Source organism: Curcuma longa, unplaced genomic scaffold, assembly GCF_044706935.1.
Source record: "Curcuma longa cultivar G26 ecotype Majalengka, Jawa Barat unplaced genomic scaffold, ITB_CL_G26_1.1 utg18532_np1212_1030455_RagTag, whole genome shotgun sequence".
In the NCBI taxonomy this organism is placed as follows: Eukaryota; Viridiplantae; Streptophyta; class Magnoliopsida; order Zingiberales; family Zingiberaceae; genus Curcuma; species Curcuma longa.
In genome coordinates, this window is record NW_027435598.1 from 811734 (window position 1) to 837948 (window position 26215).

Sequence of the window (26215 nt, forward strand, 5' to 3'; positions counted from 1 at the left end):
TATTATACGGGCCAATCCACGGGTCTATTAAAAAAATAAAAATATATTAAAAATATTAAAAAATTTAAGTTTGAATTATAATTTAAATTGATTAAGTTGAAAATTTTAAGTTTTAATTATAATTTTTAAATTTAATTATAATTTAAATGGATGAAATACTAATTCATTGAATTTTTTATTTTAATTTTAAAATTTAAAATAAATAAATAAACTTTCTCAATCCGCGGGTATCCAAGCCTGCCGCGGGTCAACCCACGTGGATCGTGGGCCTAGGCGGGTAAACCTATTTGAACTCATTAAAATGGATTGATAAAATTTCAATACAAGTTTAAATTACTTGGCGAGGCAAACCAACTCGGTGGGCCTAATCCAATTTGACAGGATAGGAAATGAATACTCTATTCCATACAATGTCAATGTAATGAGAGAAATTATGGTGCAATTTAACCGAGCTCTTGACAAGTAAAGTCTATAAATAAAAGATGACCGAATGCTTAATAAAAAATCTTAAAAGGTAAAATTTCTTGGTAAATAAAAATTAAGAGATGAATCCTAATAAGCCGGGATGGAATTGAGGAGGCACCTCCCTTCTCTCTCAATTTTTTAATGAGAGAGATATATGAGCATATGAATAGGGGACAAATGAGGAAGGGAGCAATGATATGGCCACCACCTCCACTATGAAATTCTTGGCTCTGTTCTATTTGTGCTGGAAGCATCAGGCACATATTTTAATATATGACTAAGTTTAAAGTTAGTATTGTATTTATTTAATGGATTGTATCAAGTGTGCAAGTACAGATTACTTGATAATAGTTGAAGTCTTAGTTTGGAATCAAACAATTAGCTAAGTCCTAGTGGGACTAGGCAATTGAAGTCTTAGTTGGAAATCAAGAAGAGATAAAGCTTTAATGGAACTAGGCAAGGAAGATCTGAAGAAGGTAGTGAAAGGCCTAATGGGGGCAAGCGGTGGAAGATCTAGTTGGGAACCATACAAGAATGTCATAGTTGGAAACTAGATGAATCAAGTCCAAGGGGAATCAGCTGGGAGCTGAGGTCTTTGCAACAAGTTCAAGCAAGTCAACTACGAGTTGAATCTTAGCAACTAAGTCTAGATGGATCAGTTAGGAGTTAAACATTAGCTAAGGTACGTAGTGAGTAATGTAATATATTTATTATATTCATTATGTATAATACTTATTGTACAGGGAAATATTTTTTGACTGTTCCAAGCTACCAGAAGGGAGCCTGGACGATTGATTGGAGATAAATCTCGACTGACGGAGTTGGAAGGTTCTAGAAGATCATAGCGAGGAGTAGGGGGTGATCTCGATGTCCGAGCAATCAGAGATAGCTTCCAGGCAATCGAATATAATGAAATCCAATGATTCGAAGGAGCCAACTAAAATTAGGATTTGACCAAGTTTCAAGTGACCAGAAGGATTACAGTCAATCGGAGACCATGAAAAAGTTATCGATAACGATCGAGTTTGTAGCCAAGTCAGCAATGTTCAGTCGATCAGAGCAGTTCTAATCGACTGGATCAGTAGTGTTGTGACAACATCGATATGACTCTATAAAAGGAGGCTTGAGGCACCTAGTTTAAGTATTTAAATTCTCATCTACTCTGTTCATGTTCTATTGTATTGACGTTATGCTCGTGAGCATCAAATTCGATCGACAACATGAGAATACATCATACCTCCTACCACCGCATCAAATTTTAAGGGCATGACTCTTTGCTTATAGAAAAGAATTGTGGTTGCTAATCAAAACAATTCTCCTTAGCAACAAACAATGTCTTACGCTAATTAAGCAAGCAAGCAAGAAAGAATGATTAATTTTTCTTGGAAGTTAATTTTATTTTAAGAATCATGTTATACAAACACAATCTTTTACGCAAAGCAAATGGAATACGCTTCCTTGTGTGATGCAAAACAAGAAAGTATAATTAATTTTCCTTAAAAATAATTTTTAAGAAATTAACATTTATTACAAACACAATCTCTCACGCAAAACAAACAAACAAACTACCCAATTATTATGCATTTCTTGTATTTTCTTGGATTCATTTTCAGATTTTCTACTCCAAAATTAATATAAAATGCATTATTAAATAGAATATTAATTATATTTAAGAAGAAATAAAGGTTTTTGGAATTAATATTACAACATGGGATAACATTTAAAATTGTTCTTTTACAAATCTAACATATTTTTATTTTTCTTTAATTTATTGCAATATTTATATTTGATAAAATTAAAAGGGCGCCATGTTGAAAAATAATTAAAAAGACTCATTGTTATCGTTTTAACATCCCATGTTCAATAATAAAAAAGATGCTCTATTATATTTTTATTTCAAAAATATTTTTTTAATAATTTTGGTTAACATTGCTACAAATATATAGTAATTTTAGTCAAAAATATCATAAACAATTATGATCGAATGACATCAAAATTGCTATAACGACTAAGTGGAGCAACTGTGATTGAGTTAAAATAATTTTGATCAAATTAAAATAAATAGATTTTGATATAATAATATTAAATATGTATTGATGATGAAGGAGGAGGAGGTGGTGGTGGTGACTCTTTTAATTTTTACCATTTAAAATTTTATATTAAATCTAATATCCATCATTAATGTCCCAGAAATTTCTTAAGTTGTCATTGATGTTATTTAAGTTGATTTTTAGTAACCTGTACAAACTTTGTTCAATTAATTTTGAAAATTAACATCATAATGATTTATGGTGATGTTAATTTCTTTTGTAGGGCATAGTTGAGTTGATTATGATGAGACAGATTTACTGAAGTGGATAAGGATCGAATTTCGATGAAATTAATATCTTCTTCATTGTTGTCAATTATAATTTTTTGATTTATTTTATACAGATGATTATAGGATATAATCGATCGCTATGGGATCACTGGGATGATATATTTTATTTTATTTTTACTGAAATGGTAATGTTAATTTTAAAAATTATGATATCAAATTTTAGTGAGAAAGATAAAAGGAAAAATAAATTCATTCTTAGGGGGTATCTTATGAGAAAACCGAAAAAAAGGCAAACGATTATTTTAAATTAATTAAATACATTATTAGTATTTGTTCACCATGCAACTCTTTGCTTGTACGGTCGCTGACACGTTTGACAAAAATGGCAATTGTCTCGTTCAGTGACAGCTTGACAGCGCTTCATGAATCCCTTCTAATTCTCCATTGGCCTTTCATGAACTCGCCAGCAGTGGACGCAAGACCAGATCCGAGCGGTTTCCGCACGGCCGCTACGTCGCGCGAACGGAATATTCTTACAACCGCTTCGCGTCTCGCCGATTCCTCCGTCACTCTCCGTTGCCAAGCCCCCGCCTTCTTCTTCTTCCTCCTCCTCTATATATGGACGCCTCGCCCTTCTCGAACTCTCCCCTCCTTCTCGAACCCTCCCCTCGGATCGTCTTCTAGTGCACGGAGGAACGGAGATCTTCCCAGTTTTTGTTTTTCCCTTAGGGCGCTCTGGTGGTCTGACCGTACAGTTCGGACTGGTAGTTGAAGCGGAATCTTCGTGCTAGGGTAGGTGAGAGAGCTGCTCGGCGATTTATAAATTGGCTCTGTTCTTGTAGGAATTTTTGGAGTTGGAATCGCCTGGTGATCTGCGGCGTTGATGCTACCGCTGCGGGTGGAATGGCGAAAAACGAAGTCTCCCAGAGGGAGGCGGAGTTGAATAGCGGGGAGAGGCCCGGCCTTGGAGGATTTGCTTTGGAAGGGGTTGGCAATCCTTCAGACTGCCCTTTAGAACTTTCTTCTGAATCACGTGAGACTTTCCCTCCACCTCCTCCTCCTCCTCCTCCTCGAATTTATATTTAATTCGTATTCAGATTCTTGAATATTAAATTTAGGTTATTGATTATCACTTGTCTTTTAGTTCCTTTGCATCTTTGAGATAATAACCTATCGTATTTGAAAAAGTAGCCGTATTTCTCTTCGATTGAACTGTTCTACTAATGAAAAATCTGTGAGGCAAGATTCTGGGCAAATGAAAAATATGGTTTGATTTAAGTATCCATCTATACCCTCATGGATCTTTTGTCTTGTTAGCTTAACCCCATATTTTGATGAAATTGAGCTTTGGAAGATTGATATCTGATGCTAAAAATCTCATATTTGTTTATATCAATTACAATTTACTTAAATAACGGCTGAAAATATTCTATTTGATAATGTTGTTGAGATCAATAATCTTGGCCATAAAACTTGTCAAGCATTATCCTAATTGTTTATATCTAACTTTAACCTTCACTCTTCAGTTATCTGTTGAACTTAAAACTTTGCAAAGTTAATGTTATCATTTTTGGCCTGTATTGATATCTGAGCTCTCAGTTACTTGATGGGAAATTCCTTTTCTATAGAGCTTAGATATGTTTGATCTGATTGGCCCTATCCTGATTCCTGAAGGAGGGCTACAACTGAGTGCCATTTTGTTCAATTTTCCATGTCGTTGCATTTGGTTCATGTAAATGCAACCACTGTGCTTATAGATCTTCTATGTTTAATGAATAAACTGATGTAGGTTATTTCCCAATCTAAAATGACTCAAGCATCAATTACTCTTAGAATAGGTTTGTATTGCCAGCCCAAGACACTTGAGACCTCATGACTTATGTTATAGGTTGCCTTAATGCTTCCCAAACTCTTATTAGTCCAATTGTATTCCTTCAACTGAGTCAACAAAAATTCACTTTCAATGAAACAATTGGATCAGTTTGAACTTGTTCATCCTGTTTCAGTTAGTATTATTAATCAAATGTGATGAGTAAAATTAGCAGTTGAATATTTTCTGTGCTATTTTACATTTCAAGTGAATACTGGGTATACTGGTGCTTCCATATGTAGTTGCTGTTATAACCAGATAGGGTGATTTGCTTTCTTTATTGTTTGATCTGATCAAAATTATATTGATTCCTGTTTAAACATCTCTTATGAAAATAATAAAAGGATGATTTTTTTTTTTTTGCATATAGTACTACTCTGTTTAAACTTGAAAGCTTATGGTTGCTTATTTTTAAGGACTGGAGCATTGCAATACAGCACCAGTGCAAGGCAATAATAGTAGCGGTCTGCTGTACAAAACCCCTGACTTTACTTTATCAAGATCAAAGACAGAAAAAAAAGTAACAAAGTATGACTTACAATTGGACAGATTGCCAGAAAGCGAAAAGGTAAAGTGCCAGGCTATCAGCAATATCATATTTGCGTTTTTTGATTTATTTTGAGGAAATACCTGTGTCCAGTACCTCATTGCGGATACCAGATTCCCTCATATAACTTATTTAAAGCCTTAAACATTCAACTATTGCGCTATCGCCACACCAAGTATGGATGTACTTGCATGTGCCCTATCTTTTTTTTTTTTTTGGTTCTCAACTACTAAAAATACCATGAAACAAGAAAGCCTTGTTGACTTATTCATAAGTTCTTTTTTTTTGGCAATGGATTGTGTTTGAGCCGAGCATGACTAAGAGCCCACTACTCTTATACTAGGACATCTCTAAAACCCAACCAAATGTCTCTGCTTTGATCAATATATATTTCTTTGTGCTCCTCATCTCTATCTCTATGAGTCTTGATGAGAACTTTCAAAATTTGACCAAGTTAACTTTGACCATGTCAAGTTACTCTCCCAAATCATATCAATGCCAACTCCAGTTTTTTTCAAATACAATCCGAGCAACTTCAAATCATTTTTTAAAACTATGTAATAGCTTTCAAACTTTAAATTTCTCTAAATCAAATCCAATTAAATCTAATTTTTTCGTGAATTAGATTCAAACAATTTCAAATCAAATTCCTAGGCTATTCAGTGGTTTTCAAATTTCTTAACCGGATCAAATTCAAATTCAAACTTGCTTTTGTTCCCCTAAAATAAATTTCTTCTTGCTTTTGTTCAACTTGACCCCCTCAAGCACTTGGTTGTTGAATGGTTAAAGGCCCAACATTGATAAGAATATGATGTTTATACGTCTGAAGGCCTGCACGTTTTTGCCAACTTAGCTCACCCAATCACCTTGTTGGCAAATATGGCCAGACCCCTAAATGAATCTTTTCAAGCCATCCATTTAGACAAAATAAAACCCCTCCTAAGTTCAAAACTTAAAAACTCTAAGCCTAAGAAAATAATGTATTAGTTTAGACATCCTTTAACAATTGTCAAGGTTCTTTGCAAGTAAAATTGGAATAATATAAGACGGTTTTATTTTCATTTCAAACCATATGTAGATTCAATCTTATGTGTTCATTATGTGTCATAATTTTATTTTTGTATGTGATGGATTTTGTAACATAAGTTTATTTCTCCATGAAATCAGTATTATAAACAATTTTATTAATACAAATATTTAACAAATTTGGTACTACTTTTGGCTCCATAATCAAAGGTTCTTTAGTCATTTGAAGTTAATTAACGTGAGGGCTTGTGCTAGTCAACATATCTCTGGATCCCACATAAAATAAAATAATATTTGTGATATTCAAAATCACATGATTTTTCTGGAAGTGGAGGGTGGATTTTCTTTTGATACTATTCCTTTTCACTTTCCCCTGATAAATTTTACTGCAACCTTTCAGAAAAAGTTGATTGAGAATTTGGTAAAGATCCAGAATGATGGTACTGTGAAGGTGGATGTTGCATGTACTACTCCTGTAGCATCACAACTGTTGGAGCTTGTTGCTATTGATTCTACACCTGTAGATATAAATGAGTCTTCATTTGACCTTGGCAAATCAATTCCACGACTAAACATTGCAATACTTGTTGTTGGAACAAGAGGAGATGTTCAACCTTTTATAGCATTTGCAAAGAAACTTCAGGCAAGTATACTTTCACAACAATATGGTGCAGCAGTAGTTTTTAATGGTCTAGTTTGTGATTGTTGTCAGGATTACTTTCATACTGGTTGTTAGTTGCATTCCCTGTGGTGGTTTTTAATTACATTCAATTGGTTTGACTAGCTAAGCTAGATGTTCTTTTTTGCTATGAATTCTTGTTGAACTTGAATAGTCTGAGAAGAATATGTAGAGCGATGTGTTAGGCACACAACAGACTATATACATAGATTTGCATATTGCTTTATTTTATTTCACTCTTCTTTAAGAGTCCAAACCTTTAATTTTTATTTCGGATTTTACTTAAGTTGTTATTCAGTTACTATGGTTCTTTTGCCATGTGATTGACACTACATGTGATTTGCATAAAACATGCTCTCACCAAATTACACACAAACATATATTACTAAATCAGATATATAGGATCATTAGCACTATCACTTGTAAGTCAGAGATCAACTGGAAATGATTATTCCCTTGTTATTCACTAGTGATATAGTGGCAACTAAGAAGATATTTATAAACTAACAAACCAGAAAGTTCCTCTTTTTTGTTAACAAAATTCAGCATATGATTTATTCACCTAAAACCTGTACTATTTCATAAATGTTTTTGTTTATCTTTCTCATCCTTGTCCAAGATTAACACTCTGAATTCCAATACATTCATGCTCCCATTATCTCAAAGGGTGGATAGAGAAGAGAAAAAGATCAAGGGTGGAAAAGGATCACTACTAGAAAAGGAAAGGAGGGAAAGGGAAAAAAAGAGAGGAGAGGAGGAACTAGCTGTCGGGTTGGCTGTGCCGTGAGCTCGTGGCTAGGCTGCGGCCATGAGCTCGCTAGCTTGTTGGGCTGTTGGCTTGCCAAATTTTGCATGGGAAGAAGGAAAGAAAGGGGTTGTTGGCTCACTGGATTTGACATGAGAGGAAGGAAAGATCTTTCCGTCAATTTCAAGCAGATGGAAAAGATAAATTAAAAGTGATTTGCAAACGGATTTGGAATCCGTCCTTCCCAAATTTTACACCAAGGAAATGAAAAAAAATCATCTCGACTCTCGTGCAGTGCAGCTGTTCCTTTGTTCATCCTCCATGATAAACAGGCCATCAAGCTGAAAATTCTATCTATCCTAGATAGGAAAAATTGTGTTAGAGACTCAACTATGTTTATTTTGTTACCATAAATTTGATTTTTGAGCATGGTTCCCTTGGTGTAAAAGGATATGAGGATTGTCTAGAGATTGATGTCATCAATGGTTAGTCTAATTGATCATGTCATATTTGAGCTGTGTACAAAACATACTGTTTTTTTTTTATGATTCTGTCAAACTGAAATGTAAACCCTCTAGTAAAATTTTCACTTTAGCATTAATGAGCTTACTAAAAGCATGAAATGGACATAACTGTACTGTCACTGCATTTCATTTCTTCAAACCATTTTAGTTGTCTCTTCAGCTCAAAAGATTTTTTCTCTCATGGATAGTTTCATTTGTAGTCTATGATGTTGCTTTTATTTTTCTGGCAATCTTATCTGACAAAAAAAATCTTCATGTTTCTTTTTTCTTTAGGAGTTTGGTCATCATGTTAGATTGGCAACTCATGTTAATTTCAGCTCTTTTGTAAAGTCATGTGGTTTGGAATTTTATCCTTTAGGTGGCGATCCTCGAATACTGGCTGGATGTAAGTAGTTACTCTCCAATTTTTAAAAAAAAGTACATTTTCTTGTTCAAAATCATTTGCCATCCAATTACACTGCATGATCTTTTCAGATTAGTTTCTTTGTACAACATAAAATTTTGAACTTTGAGCTCTCAGGGATTATTCTTTCACAGGAAAATTTTCCATGTAAAACTAACATTCATTAGTCTTTAGTTCTATGTTTGATTACCTGTACTTTCTACCCTTCATTTGTTTGGTTGAGAATAAGATGTATAGTAAAAGTATGTATTTAATTACATAATTTAGTATCGATTACTTTGATCAACCTAAAGGGCAATGAGCGGAGAAGGATTTTCTCTCCTCAGTATATCCTTACAGTATCAGAACACTAGGAAGATAGAAATAAATGCGTAGGTACCACCGGAATAATAGGAAGATTGAAATACATGCATAGATATCCTCTTCGCTGGCATTTCATTTTTACTCTTCAGTTTTCTTCAGTGGATGTATTCATAGAGGGTCTAGAGGGCTGCTTTTTCTTGGATGGCATGTTCTGTGTGTTGGTTCACTTCCATTCCAATGTGCTAGCGATCCTGTTGAAGTGGTCTTCTCTCCATATCTTTACTTGTGAATACCACTACACACACTTGCATTCCTTCATGTTGACTTCAGCCACAGTGTGCATTGTCTTCTCCACCATATGTAGCATCGCCCACTGCAGTAGAGGTGTCAAAATGGGCTGATTGACATCGCTCGCCCGCTGCACTAGAGGTGTCAAAATGGGCTGATTGACATTGCTATAATGTAGGCAGTGGCATCACGCCATCACGTATGTCAAATTATGTCTGCCTTGATTTCTCTAACACAGAGTTGTCTTCTCCATCTTTCATGTTTTGTCATGCAAGACTAAATCAAGGCTGAGTGAGGATAGAACCTAGGCTTTTCATCATCCTCTGTCAGTAACTTTCCTTTTCTACCTATCTTTTATGCTCGTCTCCATGTCAACTCATTGAAAGGTGCCACAATCCCAACTGTCAGCGAGTCACTAAATAATGACATTTTGGGTTTTCAACTCCGGTCGAATAATGTCATGTTTTCCCTTGTTATTTGTCAACTTGAAGTAATTATGTTTGGTTGAAGGATAAAAGTTGAAAACTCTATTAGCATTTTGATGATTTGTAACTTGGGAGGGAATTTTGTAATAATGGATAAACATTCTAAGATGAAATGATATTTTCCCTTGGTTTTAAGTTTTAACTTAAAGAGTTCTTATAGGGAGTCTACCATGAACCAAGGTACAAGGAATGAGGAATGAGTTTTTTTTAAGTTATAGGAACTTTGAAAGAATTGTAAAGTGTAAAGCACATATATGTATATATTTAGGTGTATCTATGTTTTTATAATAATAACATCAAGTCATAGCCAACCAGTTAACTTTGAATTGTGTTCTTACATAACTTGTATTCCAAGGGTCATTCCCACTCTGTTAAATTGATCACAATTTCAACATTTGCAATTACAGATATGGCTAGAAACAAGGGTTTATTAGCAGGTCCTACAGAGATTAATGTACAACGGAAGCAACTGAAGGAAATAATTGATTCTCTACTTCCAGCATGCACGGAACCTGATTTGATTTCTGGGATGCCTTTCTTAGCTCAGGCAATCATAGCAAACCCACCTGCTTATGGTGAGTTGTGCAACTGAATGCATGTGTTATTTTAATTTATCTAATATTTTGGTTGCCCTTATTAGAATAATTCATATGAGAATGTGCTTTAGCATTTTCTATATAATAATTCACATTGTTCATTGTGATCAACAAATAAATACTATATATATATATATATATATATATACAATATGTTATATCATTCTTTGATATTGTAAAATTCACGTTTCAGCCATGAGGTGATCCAGTTTATACTTTGGAAATTAAACTTATAAGTACAAGTTGGATTGTTGGGTGAGTTGGAGGTTCAAGTTAAACTAATTCAATCATTAAAATCTTGAACCTCAACCAACTCCAATCTAACTTATTATAAGCTGGACCAAGCTTTGTCATGCTTGATCACATCATCATTTCTTCAAGAAAATTCTGTTTGCCCTCTAAAGTCTGGTTGCCTCTTAATTTAGTCATTTTACTTTTCACTTACGGATGTTTCTTTTTGTGCAAAAGTGACCATGGAAATAATTTCTCAAAAGGTTGAAATAATACAGTAGAAAGATAGACATGGCAAAGCCTCTCTCAAAAACGAGATATTGATCTAATAGGGACATTTTGAATGTCTTGACACGGTAAAATGCAGCATTGTTAGTGTTAAAACTGATCAACCTAGGATCTGTTGTTTTGATACCATGTTAGGCAGCCAAAGAACTTTATCATGCTATTTAGAGCAAGAGGGCCTTAGGTTCAAATCTTACCAATAATATTATCTCATCAATTTATACATTAGATTAGGCTATTCAAATCAAGTATACTCGCACATTAAGGGGTAGTATTAAGAATATAAATAAAAAGATTGATTCGTTTCCTAACAGCTCTTGCTTTGAAGATAAGTGGTTAGCCAATCAACTTTGATAGCTTGAAACCTTGTTTAGAGTTATGTAAATGCACCAACGAAATAAAGATAAATATTCATTGCAATTCACCACATTTCATTTAATTTCACTAATTAATAGTTGCTTGAGACTCGAGTAACTATTTAGGATATATGGTTTAATTTCAACATGATCTATTTCATGTTGGTTGTCACAGTCAAAACATATTGTTATTTTGGTGATTGACACTTGCAGAATGACTCTAGATATGGTCTTGTGCAAGGATTCCAAGGAATCACTTCTCAAAGTGAGGTTTCCTCTAGCTATAGTAAATGCAAGGTGAGGTGAACCTTCGTCTAACTCAATGAAGCTCCTCCATGTATATTGTTGTCTCCTCTTTTTGATCCATCCTGCCTAATCTATTCCACTAACACCACATGCCAGGCACCTTTTTCTTCTTGTTTCTGCCCTCCTCTTAATTTGTGCCACCTATATCACATTTGGTATACCGTATGCCAACATTTCACCAACACAATATCATCTTGGCTGAGGACTGATAGTTTGAATGGCACTTCACCAATACAATATCTCTGTTAGATACTTTTTTGTTTCCTATGTCTAATTTTGAATAACACTGCATCACTTTCCACATTTGATGAAAGCAATTTTCTTGTAAGTCTAAGGATCACTTCTTTTGAATTCCCTTGTGGGGATACTGCTTGTTCGATGTAGTGGTACCACACTACCTATTTTGTGTTTCTTTTTTTATCCTCCCTATAATCATGATCTATCTTGTGAAGCTATACAACTCTTCATGATCAATAGTAGAACCCCCTCAAGATTTGTCTTGTTGTTGCACCTTAGTTAGGGTAGTTGCTTGTCTATGGAAACATGATCACATTGTCATTTACTCTACTTGTTCAAAATGAAATACAAAATCACACATCCAGCATTGCCTTCTCATTAAATGTAACCTCCCACACCATCACTTCTTTTCTTTAAGAAACCTGAAACAACCTAACCTAGCAGCTTTCTCCCTTGGTTACAATGCTACTACCACATCCTCATTTGTTCAACTACTAGTATCTTGTAACTTTGTCTGCTGCAACTCATCAAGCATGAGCCCACGCCTTGTGTTGTAGAAAGCTCAATCGCCACCCTTGATTGATGTTGTGATCATCCCTTTTCCTTTTCTCTCTACAGGTTCTGAAATGACACCACTCATTTTGCTTTCTCGACAATGCAACAATGTCTTCCAAACACGATACGATACCTCGTTTGACTTTTACTGCACAGATCGTAGGCCCAACTTCATAAACTTTTCCTTGGTTTTGTTTAATGCCGACAGAAATGGAAGACTCTTATGTTATCAAATGACTAAATTACCCCTTTGGGGAAAATTAAACTACATATATATCAAATTCTTATAAACTTTCTTTTTTCACTTTAGCTGCTAACTCACTTTGTCAACGACCGCACTAACCTTTCTTCTCCAGCAACATTCAATTATTGTTGTCTCCAGCAGTACCACACTCAACATATTGTTCACAGTGCACCATTTTAAGGGGATTGAGGGCATTTTATTGTAGTTAAAAATTTTATCCCTCTAGCTTTTATTGCAAAGAAGCAAAGGAACACTCCCAAATAATCGTTCATCCTTCCAGGTAAATGGCATTGTGAAAAAATAAAACCTTATCCATCTTAATACATTACATCCTTTCTATATTTTATATCCAGTCTCTTTTCTATCCTCAAGGTACATAAATTCTTAGGGTCAGCTACTAAGGTCCAAACTGGGCCTTTGGACCAAGTTCTAGGGAAACACTGAAATAAAGGGGGAAAAATCCCAAAAAAGAGAGAGCAAAAATTTTGGAAGTAGGGTGAGAAAAGGTAGAAACTTTTAAAAAGAAACGAGGCAGGTTTCTGGAAAAAAAACAGTATTGGAAAAAATGATAGGGTGGGGGTGGGGGGCAATTTTAAAATATTATACATGTAAAGCAATTTTAAACATGAAAATGGCAGAATAAAAACAAAAAGTGGGGATGGTAAATAGAAATTTGCATATTTTGATGAATGCAACTTTACCTCCAGGCTCCTATTCCATCAATTTTTTTAGTTATTGACTGTATTCTATTGATTGATTGACTTCAGGGATTTTAGTTATTCTCTTTCGCTTCTATTATCTCTCCTCTCAAACTGATGTTAGATTTTCACTCTTTCCTGACATCTTCTCCCACTCAGTAAAATTTGCAAAATTTTATTTTCTTTCAGTGTTGTTCTCTTCTCATAGAGTGGATGTTAGAACTCCAATTTCCTTATTAGTAGCTGATCAATTTACTCTGTTTCTTGCAATTTTAAATGATAGATTAATCATTTTTTTTCTTTTTGTGTCCTTTTCTATCTTCTTTTAAGAAAATGTCAAAAGTTTGCTCATTCTCCTTTCTGAGATCTTTTCCTCTTTGGAGTAATATTGAACTTTACTCATTCTCTCTTTTTATATGTTCTCGTCTTTTATATGGCTATATCATAGGAATAGAAACAGTAAATATGCAATCATAATCTCTCTTGTTTTCAACCCTTTCAAATTTTCTCTTCCCTTTCGCAAATTTCTGATCCTTGCAATATCTTCACTTTGAGAGAAGTTAGACTGTATTCTTTTGAAGCAATGTTGATGCATAGATGACTATCATTTTCAACATCACACCTAAAAAGTTCTCAACAGTTTGTGTCAGGTATATAACCTTCTCCTAGCTTGGCATCTTAGTGGAACTTATTTTCTAATTTGTGGGGATAATTTTTATTTCATTTAATAAGCTAGAGATAGATGAGTCATGCTTCAAGTGTCAATTGGTGTGATGGAAATGTGTCATTCCAGTTGCTGACTGATATCAAATATTGTGTTCGCACGGGTAAAAATCATTATGTTGCCTCTGCCAACACAATGTTGGTGGAATTAATGGACAGGCAATGTATCATCCTCTATTGTCTAAAATCAATTGAAACAGAAGATTTTCTCTTTCAATTCTGTTTGCTGATCATGGGGAGATGAAATATGAGTGGATAAGAGGAGCAGAAGCACTAATTGGAGCACCAACAATAACAAAAAGGATTAACACTGGTTTTAGAGAGATCAAGATGCATCCATATCATGTACCTGTGCATGTTCCAGTGGTTGACCAAAATATATTCATAGACATGTGAGAAACCTGTTCCAATACTAGATATCCTGGGGTTGGAGCATTATTTAATCTGGGTTGGGAAAATTATAAGGATGATTTTACTAGCATGCTACAAGAATCAATCACAATAGTCATTTTGGTACCCGTGAGGTATAACCATTAATTGAGATGCTTGTATTTTTTTTGTAACTTGTTGCTCAAATTTTTTTAATCGTTTAGGGTTTAATTGCTATTGACTTATATTTGGAGGTAAACAAATTTAAGCACAAAGGGACTATAGGATTAAAAGAGCACTCGAGTTGATGACATGGTCGATAGGAACTCTAGCAAGGAATGATACTTTAAACCTTGAGATTGATAACTGTACTCTGACTTGAGGGGGAAGTGAATATATGGTTTGGGTATTCCTTTAAGTTATGTTTTGGCCCCATATTGGGTGCAATTTGCGTTTTTTTCTCATTATATAATACTACTATAACTTTAGCAATTGCCAAGGAAATTGAACCAAAGAGACCAATGAAAACACCTGTGGTGCCATTTGCATTGATGTTCAATTCCATAAGTTATGGTCAACTTCTTCAGTGGCAAAACTATGGAGACCATAGTTTTAAGCCAAATATACACCATGAGATGGATTCTCTGATAGGAATTTGTAATGGCATGGCAGTCGGTAAAAGATGCAAATTTTGAACTGTATCTTAATCCTCCACACAGATTCAACCCATTTTTCATTTGCGCCATTGTTAGTTTGAATGTTATAAGTCGATCTTACAGACTGACTACCAAATTTTTCCTCTAATGTTATTAGGTTAGGTTCCACCTGTATGTGCTATAATGCCTAGCATCAAATCCATTTTTCATTTTTGTGTAATGCTATAATTGAAATTGAAAAGTTTATTTGCAATGATACTGGTTGCAGTTTCAGGTTTCATCAATTTTTTATATGGTTTGTCTGCATCAACTCTTCTGGGGTCTTTATTATGACTTGAGGTTAAAGAGGGGTTTGATTGTTCGAATTGTTTTTTGGGTTGCAATGGAGCCTTTTTTGGAAATAAAAAAATTAGTAAAAAAACATTGATTTGGCATTCTCGTTTTATTTTTCTGATACCAGATTATGCCCACAGGACATTTACATGTTGCTGAAGCTCTCGGAGTGCCTCTTCACATTTTCTTCACAATGCCATGGACGTGAGTTATATCTATAACCAGATTATCACCAACTTCTCATAGTTTACTTTACATTTATTCGAAAGCTGATATGCAAGTCATATAGTCTAGAATCTACACTGCCTTAAACTCTTCTGATCCACCCAACTTAGACTTAATCACTAACTCACAATGTTCATGTATGACTTGTTTCTTATTTCAAGAACATGTTGATACAAAATCTATCCCTGACGTGGTTATAGACTGAGCTAAAGAGCATGTTGCTTCTAGAGAAGACTGTGATTTGTCTTACATTCCATTTGCAAATTATAATGTTATATGGTTGGACATCCTTGATAAGTTAGTCCTGAAGATGCATGATAGCTTTTGTTGAAAGTGATTTTCCTTGGGTCCAAGGTGGATAATTAAGCTCTTTAATCAATCCACGCTTTCATTTGAAGAAGTACAGTTGTGTGATTTGACTGTTAACACTATCAAATAGCCTTACTTTCGCTATTTTAGGCAGGCCAACTAATGAATTTCCACATCCTCTGGCACGTGTGCCACAGAGTGCAGCATATAGGGTATGCATTTTTTTCACTATTCAAATTTTCTTATTTACGTAATTTAACATGTTTTCCACTATTCTCTTGAGCTATCATATAGTGGATTTGATTGTCTTTTTTTCTTTTTCTGATTTGTTTCCCGTTTTTACTTCAGCTATCATATCTAATTGTGGAGTTAATGATCTGGTGGGGCATAAGGGGGTTCATTAACGATTTCAGAAAAAAGAAGTTAAAATTGCCTCCAATTGCTTACTTCAGTACATACCATGATTCTATATCACATTTGCCAACAGGATACATGTGGAGTCCCCACCTTGTTCCAAAACCAAGTGGTAATAAATCCTTCATTTTGATGATTTGAACATCCTATTACCTTCTGCTGAACTATATATTGCCAAATGTTCCATTTATCTGACAATTGTCTCTTATCATTCCTTTTCAGGTCAACATATTCACTTGTGTAAATTTGCTTGTTAATTTGTACAACCATTTATAGCATGCCAAGTTGAAATTAACATAAGAGACAGGAGCTACAAATTTGTAATTTCACTTTCCATGGGCAAAGACCAAAAATATATGTTTCTTTAGAGTAACCATGTGTAGTGCAATCTACATTTTTGGATAACTATAGAGGACCACCATCTATTTGTCACTCATCCTAAAGTGACTATATTCTATTATCTTGGTAGACTTAACCACGTCCAAAAGAGACATCCCAAACCTATGCAAAGAGATTATATTCCTATATCTTTTTAACTATAGAGGACCACTATCTATTTGCCACAACTCACAACCCAAACCTATATAAAGAGACTATATTCAATTATCTTGATAGATTTAACCACGTCCAAAAGGCTTAATGATTAAGTCCATGTTAATGGTTCACCTCCATGCCTCATTGTTGCTAATGTGCCTGTCTTGTGTCATGGTAGGGAGGTGCTAACGTGCCCCTGACATCACCTCTCTCCTTTTACTAGTGATTGTCATCTAGCACATGCATCAACACAATTATCAATATAATAGCAATTCAACGAAATCAAGTCATATTAAAATAATAAATTATTAATTTAATATAATTTAAATATAAAATATAGCTTGTTATGTGATTGCATAATTAGTTTTGGAAACAGAAATATTGGGAAATATGTTATTATTCATTATTTGGAGTTGTTTGACACTAGTGGTCTACCAAGACAGTACTCATGATGATTGAAATGCTTTATTTTTCTAAACTTGTTTATCCAAATTTGAGTTTAACTAAATAATTGCAGCATCATTATTTTTGGAAGTAAGCAAGCCAAGTGGAAGGAAATTGAACTAGGCAAATCCATCTGGAACAATTTGAGCATGCTACAACAAGTGCTAAAGTATGCTAAATGTTGGCACAGTATGATTAGGTAGCACTAGCACAATCATATCATACCCAACGACAGAATGATACTTTAAACATCAAATTACAATCAAATCACTACTCAATGAAAATAATGACCTTCTCTTCCACTTTGCATGCATCCACCAGCTATAGATTAATGTTTTTGTTACACATCATTGCATAGTTGAGAGGTGGACATGACATGAACTGTGTAATCTAGGGTATACTTAGTCTTATGCTTAAGTTTTATATAGAATTAGTTATGTTTAAGAGCTATAAATACATGATTTGTAACTCTACGTTCATACAACAATATAATATTCCAATATTCCATCCCTCTTGACTCATAGTATGCATAGCATCAACTTAAATCCTAAACCTAAAATTTCTAATGTGGGACTAACCCCATTATTCATAATGCAACACCTTTAACAACTATGAAGAATGCTTTTTAGGATTCTGTTTACTTGCCAAAATACCAATACCAAAATCTTAAATTTGAATTCTTTGTAAATAGTTTGAATCAGATCTTTCCAAAATTAAACAAAGGCTATATATTTCATTTTAGTGCTTTTGGTTAGATTGCATCATTAAGAGCATATCCAAAAATTGTACTATCACATTATCACTAAATAGAATGCAGTTTATCCTGTTTCTAAGGTAACTTTCTTACATAGGTTAAATTTTTTGTTCAAATATTATTTGTCTTTCTGTTGCAAAATAGTCGGTATATCCTTTTAGTTAATCCTACTAAAACTAAGACTCAGCTTTTACTGACTATAACAGATTGGGGTGCGTTGGTTGATGTTGTTGGTTTCTGTTTCTTGGACCTTGGGACAAAATATAAACCAGAAAAGGACTTCGTGGAGTGGATTCAACAGGGACCAAAACCTATATACATTGGATTTGGTAGCATGGTATGCATCTTATGAGCTTAGTTCCTTAATTGGTTAGTATTGATGGGGTGAGCTCTCTATCATTAATATGAACCTAATGTTGTAGTGAAATATTAGTAGAATAGTTGAGTGTCATGAACAAATAATTTGCTATTGCAACTTTTCCATGCTAGTTCCTAGTATATGAATATGGCACTAGTATATTCTATTTGAAGGAGATTGGTAAAATAAGAAAGAACGTGCTATCTGCTGTGAAAATTATGTCTATCAATCAGTTGAAGCTTATAGATAAGTCAGCAACAGTCGAGATTTTCATACCTGCCATATGAATATGGCAGTAGTTTGTATAATATTCATATAACTGAGTGATGTTGTCCCTTTGTAGTGGTCATCAGACATCATGGATGCCTATTTGACATGTTAAAATACTCCATTTGATAGGGAGTGATGACAAACTTTTGCATATTGCATGTTTGATATATGTAGTGGTGTTTCCATCACAAGTGATGAAAATAAATTCGTCTGTTAAGTGGTATATTATTGAGCTGGATTTTATTGTTGCCTTATCCATGGGAGTATTTATCCTATTTTGATCGGGTGCAAGCTTCTCTTAGCTAGAAGTTTTTAGTTGAATGCCTTTTTCCATGATCCTTTATCAACTATATGTTGTAGTTGTAGACTTGTAGTTCAACCAGTATTAGCAAGAGAATTTCTCTTGATTGTGGCACAAAATACTGCTGGGCATCACCAGCATCTTTATGTGTGCAATCAAGCACACACCACCACCAATTTATTTTGTCCTACCATTATCCCTCCAAACCTAGTAAAGAGTAATGTCTCATACTTGTTAACAAATAAAAGACTTCACTACATGAGCACCTTAACTTCCATGACAAGTCCTAATATGGATGGTGAGATCAAAAAGACATGATCTGCCTTCTGCTGGAATTGTGAAGAATCTATCTGAGCATTCAATGTAAGACATTTACTGTGCCAAAGAAGGAGGATAGTTTAGGAATCATCAATCTTAGGGTCCAAAATGTGGCACTCATCTCTAAATTGTGGTGAAGGTAGTTAGTGTCATGGTTTAAAATTTTGAGCCGTATCGGAATTTTGGTTTACGACCAAAACGATACGGTTTCGATACCATATCATGTTGATATAGTTTCGATATTTTTTAAATATAAAATATATTGATTATTCTTTTTTAAATTAAAAATGTTAACCTCAATATTAAAAAAATAAAAATACAAAAATAAATAATAATTTTTTAAAAAAATTGTTGGATCATTGCACCCTCTCAAGCTGATGGGATCATAGCGCCCCCGCAACGGCGGAGGTCGCCGCGGGATCGCGATAGCCCATGGTGCCTGTGCCAGGTGGCAAGCATGCCACTCGGCATAGGACGAAATTTTAAACCATGGCTAGTGTAGATATTCACTTGTTCCAACTCCAATACTTTTGCCTTAAATTCTTGCATTGGTTTAAACTAATTCCAATATCATGGGCTGTGGTTATTGAAGAACATCCTCCTTGCACGTTTTAGGGTTAGAGCCTATGTTAAGTCCTACATATACATTGTAATGGTTATCTCATATGGAATGCAATTGAATATTCCCCTTTCCAAACTTAACAATTGCAAAGCAACATCAACTCACTCCATTATTAATATTATGATATCAAATAAATTATTATTTTCTTTATGCTATTTTAGACTTTAAAAAGTGTTCCATTTAATTTATTTTATAGTTCATCATAAAAAATACAGCTTTGTGAGCTCTTCTGATTGTCTGTTCCACTGCTCCCATTGAGAAACAATCACATAGATCAACGATGGGGTCTTAGTTTAGCTCCAACTCTTTTTAGACCTCAGTCGATTGATATGCTGAATGTACCTTACCCTTGAGGGAGTAGGAGCATGTATTTGCTAAGACAAGAACAAGAACAACAACAAAAAAGCTAGTTGAGAAATAAGAATCTCACAGATTAAGCACTTCAAAGTTTCTTTTGTTTCACTTCATCCAATTATTAAAAGTCAGCACTGTGACATTGTGTTGAAGATCATTGAAGTATTCTTTTGGAGGCTTCTACTTTTTGTCTGCTGAAGGCCATATCAAAGCATTTGTTAACAACTAAGATCTGCCACCTTTGACTGCAGTATTGCAAAACTAGAACTGTTGTTCAAAGGTTTCCAACTAAAGGTGAAGTTCATTGACATGTCATAATGCCTACTAGTGTCTTTTTTAAGATTTTGAGTGTTCTCCATGTTCATCACAGAGGTTTGTCTACTATGTCATGGTCTCATATAACCAAGTACAGACATCCAGAGTACATATATTAAGGGGCATTCCTTTCCAACTGACTAATCATTGAGTGGAATGGTTCCGCCTTGCATCATCTTGGTACCAATTATCAAAGACAAAACCCATGTCTCTTAAAGCCTTGGTGATGCACCATGAGAAACTCAAATGATAAGCATCTCGGTTTCAAGTTTCATAATATAACTTGCCTTTATGTAGCTTAAGGCAGATGCAATTCCTTGCCTGCATAGGATCCTTGGGTCAGTCCTGGTGCTTTTACCAAGGATGGCGTGTGTTGTGTGTACATTGTCAAGTTTTCTTTCATCATACTTGATATGCGAAGATTTGTGGTGCCAAAAATAATGATTTGCTGATTTGGTTGTTGTAGTCCCAACCTAACCATACTCTCAGGATTCAAACAAACCACTTGTATTCTGTTGGTTGCTAAACTTGATGCTTACCTCAGTTTTTTTTTTCATTTAGAATAATACTACTTGTCTTTGCAAGATAAAATATTGATGTCAACCAATTCCATTTGGCATGCTATGCTTTAATGCACGTTAGCAGATCTTAAATCATTCTGATTTTTTTTTTGTTCAAGCCCCTTGAAGATGAAAAGAAAACTACATCTATCATTTTGGAGGCACTAAAAGATACACAGCAGAGGGGAATCATCAGTCGTGGCTGGGGCGATCTCGGAAGCTGTATGGTTTTCCATTTCCCCTTGCATTTATTCTATGTCTTAAAATGTCATTAGCTTTTTTCAGAAGATGACTGATTTCTTGTAATGAATCATTAAGTTTGATATCCAACATAACTCAATGAGATCCATGCAGCTCATCCCAACAATTGGGGGTGGGGGGGGGGGGGGGGGGGGGGGGTGGTCTTATTTCTGCTGTCCATGTGTCTCGTGTACTGGTTTTTCTTTCTCTTGGTATTTTATTGTAGTGAACTTTAGTTCTTTTTCTGACTGTTTTTTCCACACGCAACCTGCATTACACTTACTACCTATCTCAGTTGTTTGTGGCCTACAGTTTCTATTTTGTCTCTTTGCTTGCTTAAACAAACTTCTCTTAATAGAGGTAGCAAATTGATGAGTCACACTATAAAACTTTGGGAAAAGAGTCATTTAAAGTTGAATAAGATATGAGACACCCATTTCTGAAAATCAATTTAGTTATGACGCCTATAAGATCAACTATAGTTATTTAATTTAATGATAGATAATATATATAAAAAGTGGTAGAGATATTGTTAGTGTGACAAATCACTTTTCTATAACTATAGGTTTATGTCAATAGTCAATTCTAAGTCTCTATCTTTTCACATTAGTACTAGACAAACTAACCAATATTGAAGATATATGTTATTTGATGACGATATTGTGTGAATTGATGAGAGTGTAACTAGATTAAATTCAAAGCTTATATTGTGGAAAAAGGATTTTTTGTAACTAATGGAAAATATAGAATAATATTTGAATATTTAAAATGCAGTTTTAGCGCAAGAAAAGAATTGTTGGAATAGTTAAAATGGCATGAAATCCTTCTAAGAGCTTTAGGTAATTTGGGTCCATTATTAGATATTGATTAAGATATAATTAATAGTGTAAAGAATTGAAATGGCAAGAGCTTCTGGAATTTTATGTTAGGGTTGTGTCCCCTTTGGTTGAAAGGAAATTTTAATAGAATTGTAAGGTTTATGTTAAATTTAACAAATATGTCGAATTCTACTATTTTTTGAAATAATTTTGATGTCTAAAATTATGTTAAATAATGCAACATTTGATTTAATAAAATAATATATATGGAGTATGATGATGTTGATTTGTAACAAAATTTTTAGCACTCATATAATGATAAATTCATTCTTCTTTCTTCTTTTATTATTTGATTTAATTCCAATATATTAGGTTTAATTTATTTCTCATTCGTTTAACATGCTTTTAAGGTTGTGTTATATTCTAAATTGTATAAATTTGTGTTGATCAAATTGTGTCATCTATTATTCTTTTTATTTTGATTCATGTGTAAGAATTATATCATTTTACATGTGAATCATAATGTTTCTTGTGATTCAAATATGGAATCATATGATTTTGACTACTATGCTTGTCATACTTTATGGATTAGAGTTTTGGGCTATTTAGAAACATGCACAAACATTTATATAGAAGAAATCAGAGTATTAAGGTGGAGCTACCAAGAAGGATAAAATAAAAACTACTAATATTCAGGAGCAATTTGGCGTAGCTTCAATAGATGATAAACTACGAAAACACATATTGAGATGCTATTGATATATTAAAAAACAGTTGTTACATTGTATAGCTAGAAGAGTTGACTCTATCAAAGTCAAATGTGTAAGAGGTAGAGAGAGATCAAACAAAACATTAGCCAATGTAATTAAAAACACTATAATAATTTGAATATTAGTAGTGATACTGCCTTACATAGAGCTCATGGATAAGATTCATATATGTGTACCCTTTTAGTTGGGGCAAATGCAGGACAAAAGCAGCTTGATGATGATTATTATGATGATGACAATGACGATGATAATGAACTTGATTTTTTAAAATCACATGAATTACTACAGTTGCAATTTGTTTTTGTGTTAAATAGTCTCAGTTCTGTTTCTTTGTAATGCAGTGTCTGAAGTTCCTGTGGATGTCTATCTTCTTGAGGACTGCCCTCATGATTGGCTGTTCCCTCATTGTGCTGCAGTGGTGAGCATAAGTTTGTTTGGTTGTTTCATTTGATAGATCTCAATATATTTCCTACATGGCACACTCAGACTACTTCTAGTATTCAGTATAGAAATAAATATTTACTTTTTATTTTAAAGGGATTATTCGTTTTTTTTTAATTATCACAACAGGTTAAGCTTATTGATGCTTGTCATAGAAGCATTGTTTATTTGTTTAAGCTTGTAATATGCTTGAAAATATGGCAATCGTCTAGGTTATTTCTTTTTTTAGGGATAGACTGATTTGTTTGTAGCCTGTGTTACTTGAAGAGATATTTATATGATAAAAAGCCAATGAATACTTAATGCTTTGAATTGCTTTCCTTTTTAATAAAATTTCCACATTAGGCATAGAATTGTAGGATCAAACCATTAACATTAGCTCATGAAGTCTAATGCCTCAACTACCAAGTTGCAAGTGTATTGCAAAAGTCTGAATAACTGAAGGAGCACATCCTGTTATGTTGCTTCTACAATTATTTTGGCCAGTTGCCTTTCAAAAGTAATTTTGTTTATTGCAGGATCACCTTGTCGCTAGTTGTTTGTCATTTATTGAAATTGTAGTTGAATGCTAACTTATTCTGAAAATCTATACTCAGGTACACCATGGTGGAGCTGGAACAACAGCTGCAGGATTAAGAGCTGGGGTGATTATTTTACGAATTTAACTTTCTAGAATTTTTAAAATTTACAAATGTATCTACTAATGAAGGGAAGTCTTAGTTCAATGGTAAAGTTGTTGTCATACGACTTGATGGTCACGAGTTCGAGTCGTGAAAATGGCCTCTTGCAATGTAGGGTAAGGCTTTGTACGATAGATCCAATGTGGTCCAACTTTTCCCTGGGATCCCGCATTGGCGGGAGTTTCGTGCACCGGGCTGCCTTTACAAATATGTCTAATAATCTAGATTCTGTCATATGTAGAAGCCCTTTATTTATTTCTAAAGGTTATAACAGCGTTAACACATGAGAAAAGAAACTAGAGAACAAAACAAAGATGGCTGTTGTGTGATGTATTTTGAACTGATATAACCCAGCAATTATTATTTTTCATATGCTACAAAAACTAGCAGTGTCTCATTTTGTGCAATTGGTGACCAGATTGGTCTTTTTATCTGATTTAGTGCATTGTAATGGGGTATGGATTATCGTACTTATCTGGTTGATATGAAAAAAAAGTTAGCATACCAAACAGTAGTGGTGAACTAACTTGACCTGTTTTATTATGCTAATTCTTGATTTACTGGCGAAACACCTGCTAAATCATTATGAGTTTGAACTATGATCACTACAATAATATTTTCTCTCATGCAGTGCCCTACGACAATTGTACCTTTCTTTGGCGACCAATTTTTCTGGGCTGAGAGAATCCATGCGCAAGGAGTGGGACCTGCACCAATTCCCATTTCTGAACTAAATGTTGAACGCCTTACAAATGCTATAAAGTTTATGCTTGATCCTGAGGTAACTGGAATTCTTGATTCACTTTATATGCACTTGACCTAACAACATATGAGAAGTATTTCAACAAATTCAACCTCAAACTAAATCCTCCAAGAATCGCACTGCTTTTGGGACTTGTAAATTCTTGTCTTTTTTCATCTGAAAATTATTGATGCTTTTAGAAATATGGTGTTTCCATAATGTAGGTGAAGTTGCATGCCATGCAACTAGGAAAGCAAATAGAGGATGAAGATGGTGCTGGTGCTGCTGTAAATGCATTCCATAAGCATTTGCCATCTGAATTTCCAATTCCTGCTGCCACTTCTTATGATGAACCACTGAATCCAGTTCAGTGGCTCCTTCAATTCTTTGAGAAATGGTGCTGTCTTCCGTGCAGTCCCTAATCATCTCTGTGTCGCGTGTGTACAGAATAGCAGTTGTTCATCTTTGGTTCTTTGGTAATTACTATTGTATCTTATTCATTTGGATGTGAATATGGACTAATAATGAGGGATCAAGTAGCTTTTTCAGTCTCTGGATTTAAACATAGACTAGTGACTCGCTGAAACATAATCAGGTTTGTTTCTTGTTGACAAGTGAATTAGAGGAAATTTTGAGATTGATTGTAGTTGATGTTGAGATCAGGTGAATCAATGTATCGTAGAAAAAATAACATGTGTTTGAACTTGTTTAATCTGTGACATAACCCTCTTATCAAATGAGCATGTTGTTGCAGATTGATAGACCAAAACACCTAAAGGTACCTAGTTTGTCGGAGAGAATTGGGAAACAATCTACTTAGTCAGTTTTATGCTTTCACATCATTAGAATGTCCAGCCCTTACCTGCAGCTGTGGCCCTTGCTTACTGAACTTTCAGAAAGCATGAAAACGATCACTTACAAAAACTAAGCAACATATGAGCTCACGAAAAATGTTTGTTCCTTAAAATTAGTTTTGATTTCAAATGAAATCCACCATATTTTAAAGGTTAATTTTTGCAAACCTGAATAAGTTGTATTGCAGATACATTTGGTAGGCAAACAAAGAGAAGATCGTCTATCGTCAATATTAATTGAACAAAGTTTGGATACAGGATTTATATAAAAGGACATTTTGTATTACTTTGGATTTATTTAAAGTAGACGAATTAAAAGGGAAGATCATCTACCTCTTCTCGGATTAGTTAAATAAAGTTCATACACCTAAAATATTTTTTAAAAAGGCAAAAATTAAAAGGAGGTTTTAAATTATGCCAAAAGGATATTTTTTACAAAAAAGTTGAACAAATGCTCTAAGTTATTTTATTTTTAAAATATCTCTTATTCTATTATTGTTAGAGTAATTATTCGATAATTACTATAATATAAAAAATTAATTATTTTATTTTAATTAATATTATTATATATAAAATATTATTATATTAAAATATTTTTTACAAATATAATCAAAATTATTTAAATTTTATAAAAATTATTTTAAATTA

General features: G+C 34.0%; 1 protein-coding gene across 2 annotated transcripts; it reads left to right on the forward strand.

Annotated features, from left to right (window-relative positions):
- Window positions 1-3375: 3375 nt before the first annotated feature.
- On the forward strand, window positions 3376-25276 carry LOC141819757 (sterol 3-beta-glucosyltransferase UGT80B1-like). Of its 2 annotated transcripts, XM_074707001.1 has the most exons (15): window positions 3376-3549; window positions 3628-3818; window positions 5072-5223; window positions 6629-6871; window positions 8450-8561; window positions 10063-10230; window positions 15385-15448; window positions 15933-15990; window positions 16127-16304; window positions 18131-18261; window positions 21142-21244; window positions 23192-23268; window positions 23888-23935; window positions 24603-24752; window positions 24938-25276. In XM_074707001.1, exons 2-15 carry the CDS (start codon window positions 3689-3691, stop codon window positions 25133-25135), a joined length of 1812 nt encoding a protein of 603 aa, XP_074563102.1. In that variant the 5' UTR covers window positions 3376-3549; window positions 3628-3688; the 3' UTR covers window positions 25136-25276. The 2 variants fall into 2 exon arrangements, with proteins under 2 accessions (XP_074563102.1, XP_074563103.1); XM_074707002.1 differs by lacking the exon at window positions 3376-3549 and having other exon boundaries at window positions 3605-3818.
- Window positions 25277-26215: the final 939 nt, after the last annotated feature.